At 37.7% G+C, this 11936-nt stretch overlaps 1 protein-coding gene across 2 annotated transcripts in view; it reads right to left on the bottom strand.

The window, feature by feature from the left end:
- Positions 1-3186: 3186 nt before the first annotated feature.
- The window catches only part of RNF128 (ring finger protein 128, E3 ubiquitin protein ligase), an 89572-nt gene continuing 80822 nt past the window's right edge, over positions 3187-11936 (bottom strand). For both annotated transcript variants that reach the window (XM_008577847.1, XM_008577845.1), the window contains exon 7: positions 3187-4623. In XM_008577847.1, coding sequence (XP_008576069.1) covers positions 4490-4623 — 134 coding nt within the window. In that variant the 3' untranslated portion in view covers positions 3187-4489. The remainder of the gene's footprint in view (positions 4624-11936) is intronic.

Here is an 11936-nt window from a genome sequence, read left to right as displayed (position 1 = left end):
TTTTTACTTTTTACAGGCTGCAGCACGTTTTGGAGCAAAAGTTTCAGAACAGGTGGAGCACTGTTAGAGGAGATTTATTTAAAGATTTGCTACTCAAAGTGTGGACCCCAGATCAGAAACGTGTGCATCACCTGAGCTTGCCAGAAATTTTGAATCTCAGACCTCATTCCAGACCTGCTGAATCAGAATGTGCATTTTAACAAGATCCCTGAATAATTTGTAGGCACATTAAAACTTTAAATGCACTGATTTAAAGCAACTTAGATATTTGAAAATTAAACTCTACAACAAATTGAGGCAATTAATCACATTTCCATTAAGACCCACTTAGGCATCTATCAGAAAACAAGCCATTAAATTTTAGATGACTGAATTGCTTTCTTAAAAAGTTTATATAGGGACATGCCCATTAAAATTTTCTAAGGCTGTGGGTGAGGCCTGGGATATCAGTAGGAATTATAGCTAGAAGGGGAAATTGCCATTAACCATCCATGCTAAACCCTATTTATGTATACTACTCTCTTAACCATCAAAGTCTAAGTATGCCTCTGAGTTGTCTCACATTCATGAGATTGTGTTTATGCAGAAAAAAGTTGAGAACTAGTGGGTATGTGTTTCCCAAACTTTTGACCAAATTAGCTCTGACGATAGAAAATAATGAACATTTATTTCTGGAGGTCAAAGTGCCCACCATAATCATGAATGTATATTAGTATATTAATTTTAATTTTATGTTGTTTAATGTGTTTAAAATATAAAAAATAAATCACTCCAAAACAAGCAATGAGCAAGGAAAATAACTCGAAATTTGTTATAGCCTGAGATGATAAAATTTCTCCAGATGTTATAGAACCTAATTAAAATATTTCATAAACGAACAAAAACTAGATGTAGGGGGGAAGAAAGAATGTTCCTAGCATTCCAATTGTATCTCTAAATATACTTCAACTGATTGACCTGGGAACCTGCATTTTCTTATTTATAAGATAATACAACCTGAGTTTCGCTAAACTTACAAATAAACTCAGAAAACCCCTCCTTCTTAAGTTGGATACTACTTGTACAGACAAATATTATCTATTACCACTGTTAAAAGAATTAGTTTATATTTCGACTACTACATGAGAGTACATTATAAAGTCTGGTGCTCAAGCTAAAGAATATCAAGACATTAGCAAGAAGAAAATTCTTAAGTGGCATGGAATTCCTCTCCTTGGTGTATACCCAAGAGAATCCAAAACATACATCTACACGAACACTTGTATGTGAATGTGCACAGCAGCATTATCCATAATGGCCAAAGAGTTGGAATAGTCCAAGGGTTCATTAACTGATGAATGGAAAACCAAATGTGAAATAGCCATACAATGGAATACTACTCAGCAATGAAAAGCAGTGAAGTACTGATACACACTACAACACGGAGGAACCTTGAAAAAATTATGCTAAGGGGAAGAAGCCAGTCACAAGAAGCCACATATTGTATGATTCCATTTATAAAAAATGTCCAGAAGAGGCAAACCTATACAGACAGAAAGTAGATTGGTGGTTGTGGGAAGCTGGGAATGGGAAAAGGAATTGACTGCAAATGGGCATGAGGCAATGTTTTGAGGTGAGGGAATATTCTAAAACTGGATTGTGGTAATAGTTGTACAACTCTATAACCTTGCTAATCATCATCCAAATGCACATTTACAATGGGTATATTATGTAAATCATACTTTAATATAGCTGTTAAAATTTTTTTAAAAATTAAAAATGCTCCCTGTATGGTTACAGCAATTGCTACGCTAATTGGCTGGCTGGGGTTATTGTTGGACTCCTGCTGACATAGCCAATTGTATTGCTAGGGCTAGGGCTCACACCCTTCAAACCCATTTTACAGACTGGGTCATCAGACCCCTCACACGCAGGTCCACAAGCTAGGTAATTGGGAAAGATCCCAGGAGCCATTGGCAGACAACACGAGGTCAGACTTCAGCAGCTGCAGTGGTGGCGGCGGCGGTGGCCTCCTGGAGGGTCCAGGGGCCCTGGCAGCAGCATCTTGCAGCAGCAGTAGCAACCTCCCCATGCTCCCTGTCCCCAGGCCATCCAGGGGGCAGGGGGCACTGGGGATCAGAGCCACTCGTCCTTTATACTTAAGTCAGATAACCCAGGACACCTGGGTGCCCGTGCACATCTACACCAGACAATAACCAAGGAACACCTGAGCATACATGCATATTTACATCCAATGCTCGGCAAGATTCTGAACATCTGAGGGGCCCTGACCATTTTCCTATATTTTCCCTACAGTCCCCCAAAAGAACCCGCACAAAACTTGAGATAGAGCTAACTCCCTAGGAATATAGGACAAGAATATAATCACATACACCCCCCTGGCATATTGCCACATAAGACATGTGTACCTTGTTTTCTAATCATTGTTCTGAGGTGTTCCAAACATCTGTGTATTCTGAACAGGTTTGACAAAAGACATGCACTTAACTAATCAGCAGAACTTTAACAATCATACTGCCAAAGAGAAGCCTGAAGGAAAACCTGAAATTAATAAAAAGTCTTAATTTAATGGATAGTATAAAGATGGACTAGCATCAAAGTCCTTTTTCAACCTTATATTATCGCTGGTCGACCTCATTATTTACCTTGCTGACATTTAAAAATAATTCATGGTAAGTTCAGTGATATTACAATGGCAGCAGTTCCTCTTTATGTAATGAAATATGTAAATACATATCATACGAAACTTTTAGTTTTTATTGGTCAAATATATCAATGACCATTTACAAACAACTATTTTTCCCCTCCCAAATCCAGGCATATTATATGTGAAAAGTTAGTATATGAAAACTAAACACCAAACACAAACTTTATTTATTTATTTTTTTGCTCTACCTCTGCTCTAACTACCACTTCTTCGGTTCAGTGAGTTATGCTGGATTCTAAACGGGCAAGCTTCTCTGACTCTTTTTTGCAGAGATTTTCAAAGAAAAATCTCACAAGCTACCTCCACTATAGGCTCCAAAGGGCTTCCCCATAGAACTTGCAAACCTGAATTCCTACAGGCTAGATGTGAGAAGCACATTTTGCTGCTTGTTTCCTTAAAGTTAAACTTGCTTCTAAAAGGGCAACCTCCAGTGAGTGTTTCTGGCAGACATATACAACACACTTTTCGAAGCCCAGACACAAACTTTAATTGGAATATTTTATTTACATTTTATATTTAAAGAGAATCAATACAAATCGGGACATATTTACAGCATTTCAAATCAGTGTACAAGAATGCAATGGTTTCATCCATTTTACATTCAGCAAACAAAAATACACGTCTGTTCTGTTTTTGCCTAAATTCTGCTGAAATTTGCACTGGAAACAAAACTCTAAAACAAAAGATAAGCCACGCAGAATACAAATAAAGTGCATTTTTAAACAGCTTTATTTAACTTTGGTGGATGAAGCTTCAAACTTTATATTAAGGCACCTGGAATTCTCCCCCCCCAATTCTTTTTCAAACACCAAGAAAATGCATTCACAAAATTTATATCTACTTGGGCAGAATTTTATTTTATCTAATGTAATTTTAGCCCACTGAAGTCAATGTAAACTCAATTTTCAAGGTCAACATTGTTTGGAAAACATTTTCTAAAATCTAATTTTACAGAAAATTTTTTGCAGACTAATTCATGCAAAAAGATCAATTACCAATTTTTGTGACTTACTCTGTCATAACCATTTCGAAATAGCATGGTAATTTATATACTGTGCTTTTGAAAACCTTACAAGTTTGAGAAACAGTTACACAGCATTTCTGTAAGAAAACTTTTTGTCTATAATCTTGTGTCAAATTGGTGTCACTAATATACCAATCAATTCAGTCCATATTCTCTGAATAAACTATGCTCGACACTCACATAAAGTACATTTAGCCTAATTTTAAAAACAAGAAAACGTCAAAATGAATATTTTGCTTTAATCTTGTTCTATCAACTTAATGTAGCTTAAATAGACATTTCATGAAGTACTAGCCTAAGTTTGCATTGCTTATTACATTACATTTCCAGATCAATATAAGCACCTGGAGAAAAACCCTGACACATATAGCCCAAGCTAAAGTAGTAGTATTATTAATTAAGATACTATCATAAAATAAAGTGATTACAGCTACCCCACCTTTTAAAAGCAACATGTTTTTATAAGAAAAATTGTTATAAATGAAAAACATGAGTACTTGAAGAGAGTTTTGAATGTTTAAAAATGTTGCTATCACTATCGAGAGGAAACTTGCCTATGAAAAACATTATAATGAGTTTGTGAAAAAAGTTAATAGGTTAAATATTTTAAGCCATTTAACTATAGTATAATATTAGTCATTTCAGCACTTTCAGTATCATTCTTATTTTATTAAGTTTATCCAGTTCATTAATAGTAAATTAGGCCCTGATTGGCAGTTCTGTTATTACTAACTGTTCAAGTTTCCTATTGACAGATTTTATGACTTAATTTCTCGAACAGCAGTTGCATGATCAGGAGTTTCATCTTCTTCAAAGGTTGGGTTGTCAACATGAGGAACGACATCCACTGACACACAACTTGCTTCATGGTTTACCAGCTGTAGATTTTCATCTTTAAAAGGAAATAGAAATTTTAGCATAATTTCATCCCTCTTCCTTTAAGACAAAATTCAACATTCATTTCCAAGAAGGCTTTCTTATCTATTTCCGTAATACAGATTATTACACTCATTCTCTGTTCCTTTAATAATTATATGATTTGTGCTATGTCTTACATAAAGCACCTATGGCATTTTACATTGATTTATAATTACGTTTTTTTTTTTTTTTTTTGATTCATGAATGCGTGCTTACTTCTACCTATATTATAGCCTCTTTAAGGGAAAAAGTTATGTCTTCTAGTTCTTCTTTACCCTAAATATAACAGTTAAACCTGGCTGCACATTTCAATCACCTGGGCACTTTAAAAAATTGCCAATGCTTCTTCATACACATAAACAAATATAGAAAGCTGGATTTTAAAAATCAACCAGGAAGTTGGGAGTGGTACCCAAAATGGAATACAAACAGTAAACAAATGAACCTAATTATATTGCAAATGAAATATATAACCATCCTGAAGATGGAGGGGAAGAAAAGAACTAAACCTGAATAAATTTGGAAAATGGTATTTGGACTCTATCCTACAAGGCTAAAAACAAAAAGAACTGTACACTAGTTAGTGAAATTTTTTTACAGAGGGTATGAGTTAGCAATGCTGAAACTACTTTATGTATATTTTAAAATTGAACAAATAAGTAAATATATTGTGGGTAAGGACAGCCTTTCTCCTTTCACAGAGAAAAGAGTTACAAATGAGGAAAGGAGGAAGCTAGAATAAACCCTGTGGTGTTGGATTGGAATCGGATGTATCAGTATGAGATCATTGTTTTTCGGACAGAAGGTAGACAGAGAAATAGATGTAGATGTGTGATATATTTGTGTGAGTAAATACATGTTTCCTAGCCTTGTTCATTGAAAGGGCCAAAAGCAATGACACCCTCGTAGCAATAAACATGCCTAGTACCCAGTTCTTGGTTTTGAAATACCACTATTCAATAAAAGACCCCCTGAAGAAATGGCTGATTTTAGAGATAGTAAAGAGAGAGTACAAGATTAACCTAAATTCTAGCCTAGGGGTCAGCAAACTACAGCCTAAAAGCCAAATCCATAGCTAAGAGTGGTATTCATATTTTTTAAAAGGCTGTAAGACAAACCAAAAAAAAAAAAAAAAAAAAAACCCAAAAAAATGCAACAGAGTCTTAATGGCTTTCAAAGCCTAAACATATTTACTATCCAGCTCTTTACAGAAAAAAATTGCCAATCCCAGACCTATACCATCTCATAGTACCAGAAAATAAGGAAGCTGAAAGAATACAAACTAACCTGAGTCCCCAATGACCAAATCTAGAACAATATGAGCAATGGATATATCATGAGAAACATGTTAAAGAATGAAACATATCTATGATCCCATGCTATTGTAAATAAATAATTGAATAAATAAATGGAGGAGAAGGAATAGCTCTTAATTACATTAGAAGTATAATTAATAAACGTAGAAAGAATAATGGAAATAGAAAATCACCATTTGGCAAACACTTTAGTAATAATTATTGCAAGCAAGAAACATTAATGATTGCTAAAATTAGTGGGTAATCACATAGCTAAAGCAATCTTGAACAAAAGGAACAAAGTTGGAGGCACTGCACTCCCTGACTTAAAATATACTACAAAGCTATAGTAACCAAAACAACATGGTATTGGCATTAAAACAGACAAATTATCCAATGGAATACCATAGAGAGCCCCAAAATAAACCCACACATTTACAGACAACTGGTTTTCAACAAAGGTGCCAAAAGTACACAATGGGAAAGGCCAGCATCTTCAACAAATGGTGCTGTGAAAACTGGATAGCCACATGCAGAAGACTGAAACTAGACCCCTATCTCTCACCATACACAAAAATCAACTCAAAATGGATCAAAGACCTAAATTTAAGACCCCAAACTATGAAACTACTAGAAGAGAACATAGGGGATACACTACACAAAATGGAAGTGGGCAGCACTTTTTTGAGTGAGATTACAAAGGTACATACAACTAAAACAAAAATATACAAATGGGACTACATCAAACTAAAAAGCTTCCACAATGCAAGGGACACTCAACAAAGTGAAGAGATGATCTACAGAATGGAAGAAAGTGTTTACAAACTACACATAGATAAGGGGCTAATGTACAGAATATATAAGGAACTTAAACAACTCAAAATCAGAAAGTCAAATAACCCAGTTAAAAAATGGGCTAAGGCCTGAAGAGACATTCCTCAAAAGAAGACATACAAATGGCCGACAAGCACATGAAAAAATGCTCAATGTCACTAACCATCAGGGAAACCCAAATCAAAACCACAATGAGATATCATCTCACTCCATTTAGAACAGCTATTATCAACAAGAAAGAAAATAAATGCTGGTGCAGACATGAAGAAAAGGTACTTCTTCTACATTGCCAGTGAGAGTGTACAGACATTGTGGAAAACAGTATGGAGGTTCCACAGAAACTGTAGAAAACAGATCTACCTTATGACCCATCTATCCCACTACTGGGTAGATACCCAAAGGAAATGTAATCAATATATCAAAAAGACTCCCATGTTCGTTGCAACACTATTCACAATAGCCAAGAGATGGAATCAACCTAAATGTCCATCAATGGATGAATGGATAGAAAAAAACTGTGGTATACATACACAATGGAATACTACTCAGCTATAAAAAATGATGATATCCCATTGTTTGCAGCAACATGGATGGAACTGGAAACCATCGTGTTCAGTGTAGTAAGTCAGGCACAAAAAGATAAATACCACATGATCTCACTCATGTAGAGCTAAAAAAAAAAAGTGGTTCTCATAGAAGTAGAGAGTAGAATAATGTTTACCAGAGGCTGGGCAGGGAGCAGGAGAGGAAAAGGGGTAGACTAATGTGTACAAAACTATGCTATCTACCCTGTGTATCATTATGCATGTACTGAAACAACATATTGATCCCCACAAATATGAACAAATAAATCCTAAAATACTTTGAATAAATAAATAAAATTAGTGGGTAAAAGTATGATGAGAAACAGGATATTTGCATAATCTCCAAGTTTTTCTCTATGAGATGTTTAATAACTACACAGGCAAAAATAGTAACTTTAAAGGGAGAAACCTGGCAGACACCACCTTAACCAAGTGAGCAAAGTTAAAATCATTAGTAATAAGATGAGGACATCATGTGCTTCATAATATAATATGAGGCACTGAGAAGGGCACAGCATCACTTCTGTGGTATTCTTGCCAGAAACGGGCAATTAATTTAACCATTGGGAAACAGGAGACAAGCCTAAATAGAGGGATGTCCTACAAAATAACTGACCGATAGTCTTCAAAAAGGTCAAGGTCATGAAACATGAAGAGACAGTCACAGAATGCAGACTAAGAAGATATGAGCAATTAAAAACAATGTGGGATCCAGGGACAGAAAAAGGACATTAGTGTGTCAATTGGTAAAATTTGAGTAAGGTCTGCAGTTCAGTAAACATTTTATTGGTTAAGTTCCCGGCTTTGGTAATTGTATATGGTTATACAAAATGTTAATATTTGGAGAAGGTGGATGAAAAGTATATGGACATAGTTTGTACTATTTCTGAAAAAAAAATTTTGTCAGTCTGAAATTCTTTCAAAATAAAAATAAAAATAAAAATAATACCTGAGCTTGGGCCCCAACCCTCATGGACTATGATTTAACTGCTCTGAGGTAGAGTCCAGGCATCAGTAATGTTTAAAATCTCTCCAAGTGATTGTAACATGAATTCAGGGTTGACAACTAGGGCCCTTATTCAATGGCTCCTAAAGTGTGGTTCTTGGAGCAGCAGCATCAGTATCACCTGGGAACTTGTTAGAAATGAAAATTCTCAGGTGTCCTGGTCAAGATGGTGGAATAGACAGTCCCCAGCGTCACTCTCTCCAATAAGTCAACCAATTTACAACTATAAAAATGTAACAACAGCCAAGCTGGTGCTGCTGGAGCTCAGGGAAAGAGGAGGAGAGACCTACAAATTGCATGAAAGCGGGAGAAACCACAATGAGAGAAAGAAAAAATTGCTCTGAGCATTTTGGGCTGTGGCTGCTTTAAGGCTGGAACTGCTGAGTGCATGGAGCAGGAGCCAGCAGAATCCGCGGCTGTGCCCTTCAGATGGCGTTACTTGGAGGCGGCAGGGGAGAAGAGGGCCTTGGTGGCCCCCAGGACAGCAAGACCACTAATAGGGTTCCCATGGACCCATGCAGGAGCAAAGAGCCAGAACAGCTGAAAAAGGGGAGTCATTCAGAGGCTGGTGAGTCATGGCAAGGGACCAGCGTGGGGCCCGTCCCATGGGAAGTGTTTGGAGCACAGGTGGTAGGGGAGATGGGCCCACAGGGAGAACACTGGGACACGGCAAGGACAGCCAATCCACCTTCAATCAGCACAGGACCAGCCAGAGGAGACTGGTCAGGAATGCAGAAATACACAAGGTGCAGTTTGATGAAAAAACTCAGGCCCAGATCACAGTTTCTACACAACCCAGGTGCACCCCTCTCTGGAGAGCCAGAAGTACCTATAAGGAAAAGATTAAACCCTGAGCTGCACAAAAAGCCTTCCCTAGGGAAACAGCAGCAAAGCAGCAATTTAGCTCAACAACACAGCTCAAGTACTGGTTCCAACAGGAAGTTTCCCCATATTAGAAGTAAGCAAAGGACAAAAAGTTAGTTCCAGCCCAGGCACACCACCAGTGCCCACCCGGGGACCCAATGGATGCAGCTAGGGACCAGACCCCACTCCCACAACGAGGCACAGTGTGCCAGCGCCTCAGGGCCCACCCAGGGACCTGAGGGATGGATTCGGGGACTGGATCCCACTTCCACAACCAGGCACACTGCACCAGCACCTTGGGGCCTGCCCAGGGACCCGAGGCATGGATACAGGAACTGGATCCCCCTCTCACAACCAGGCACACTGCACCAGTGCCTCGGGGCCTGCCCGGGGACCCTAGGTATAGAGCCGGGTCTGGACACCCCCCCACAACCAGGTACACTGCTAGCACCAAGGAGCATGCCAAAATCATCACCTCCATGTGGGTGGTCCACCACAGCCACCACAATAACCAAGGCAGCCACGAAAGCAGCTAGACACCACAACCAGCACGCAGATGGTCCACCAGCCACTGGAGTGCATTGACACGAGGAGAGTCACCAGCAGAGATAAAGATAAGAAGAGGATGTCTCTCTCCACAAAGCCCATTCCAGAGTGACAGAAGAAGCATCTGGTCTATGATAATATTGGGGGACCTGATCACACCTCTCAGCATTGGGCAGATCATCTAGGCAATAAATCAATAGAGTAACCATTATTCTGTCAGAAGGAGAGAAGAAATCTAGGGTAATTAGAGGGGGGAAGGGGGAGGGACAGGGGGATGGTGTGAGATTGGAGAAGGGCCATAAAGAATCAGTATGATTTGTAATCATATATATGCTAGTAATATTGATTTGATCAACATATCTCAATGTTGAACCCCCAAAACATGCATAATCAATTTTGATTCAATAATAAATAAATAAATAAATAAATAAAGAGTGACTGAGAGAGGGGGAAAAAAAAAGAAATGAAAATTCTCAAGCCTCACTCTAGACCCACTGAGTCAGTAAGTCTGGTGGTGAGCCCTCTTTTTTAACAAGCCCTCCAGTTAAGTGCTTAAGTTTAAAAACCAATGTTCTAACAAAACTTAGCCCAATATCTTTACACACAGACATGAACTAATTATTTGTTTACAAAGTTATGCAAATCAACTATCACCATACGAATCAATTCCTCATATGCAAGATTCCCAAACTAGTAATAAATAATCATAGACAGAATTAAGTCTGTTCTACACAGTCATTCAGTCAACACAAATTTGAGTATCTACTATGTGGCAGGCTGTAATTAGTGCTGAGTAGATAACAGTGAATATAAGGCACTTTCTCTACCCAAAGGAACTTTCAAAAGTTTTAATATAATTCAGTACAATAAATGCAACGATAGAAGTTCTATGGAAGCAGACAGTAGGGCCACACACGCAAGTCAAGAAAGGTTTCTCATACATTGGCAAGCTTTAAAGGAGTTAGCCTGGGTTTCCCCAATTTCTTGGGAGGGAGGGTGGAGAGAAGAGAGTGGCTCAAACTATGACTGTGAAATTAAGGTTGGAAATTTGAGAAAAAGGACACTGAATCAATAGGAAAGGGGAGAGGAAAGAGTCTGGGATATCCCTGGTTTCTGGTTTGGGGCACCTTGTTGAGTGTTACTATCATTCATCCAAATAAAGAATACAGGAGGAGTGGCATGGATCATTTCATTTGATTTTCAAATTCTCTGCAAAATCTGTTCTACTTCCCCTGTCTCCCCCAACCCCCAACCACAAGAAGAACAGAACACACAAAAAAGCAGGTTGGAATTAAAAAAAAAAAAAAATTCCAAACTGTCCATGTTTGCAGATGACATGATCCTATATATAAAAAAAACCTAAAGACACTACAAAAAAAATCTCAGAGCTGATATATGATTTCAGTAAAGCTGCAGGATACAAAATCAACAGACAAAAATCAGTATTGTTTTACGCCACAAATATATATATAACCAATAAAAAACCAGTAGTGTTTTTATACTCCAATAACAAACTAGCAGAAAAAGAAATCAAGAATGCAAGCCCATTTACAACAGTCACCCCCAAAATAAAATACCTAGGAATCAATTTAACCAAGAAGAGGAAAGATCTCTACAACAAGAACTACAAATCACTGCTGAAAGAAATTAAGGGGGACACAGAAAATGGAAAGACATTCCATGCTCTTGGGTTGGAAGGATTAACATTGGGAAAATGTCTATACTACCCAAAGCGATCTATGAATTCAATGTAATCCCCATCAAAATACTAATTACATTCTTCAAAGAAACAGAAAAAAACAATCCTAACATTCATATGGAACAACAAAGACCCCAATAGCAGAAACAATCTTAAGCCAAAAAAATTAAACAGGAGGCCTAACATTACCTGATTTCAAATTATACTACAAAGCTATAGTAACTAAAACAACATGGTACTGGCATAGAAACAAACACTTGGACCAGTGGAACAAAATAGAGAACCCAGAAATCAACCCATATACTTACAGCCAATCATCTTTGAAAAAGGTACCAAGAACAGACATTGGGGGAAAGACTGCTTCTTCAATAAATGGTGCTGGGATAACTGGACATCCATAGGTAGAAGAATGAAACTAGACCCACATCTTTCACCATATACCAAAATGAACTCAGAATG

Source organism: Galeopterus variegatus, unplaced genomic scaffold (assembly GCF_000696425.1).
Source record: "Galeopterus variegatus unplaced genomic scaffold, G_variegatus-3.0.2 Scaffold1587, whole genome shotgun sequence".
NCBI classification, from domain to species: domain Eukaryota; kingdom Metazoa; phylum Chordata; class Mammalia; order Dermoptera; family Cynocephalidae; genus Galeopterus; species Galeopterus variegatus.
This window is presented reverse-complemented; position numbering and strand designations above follow the sequence as displayed.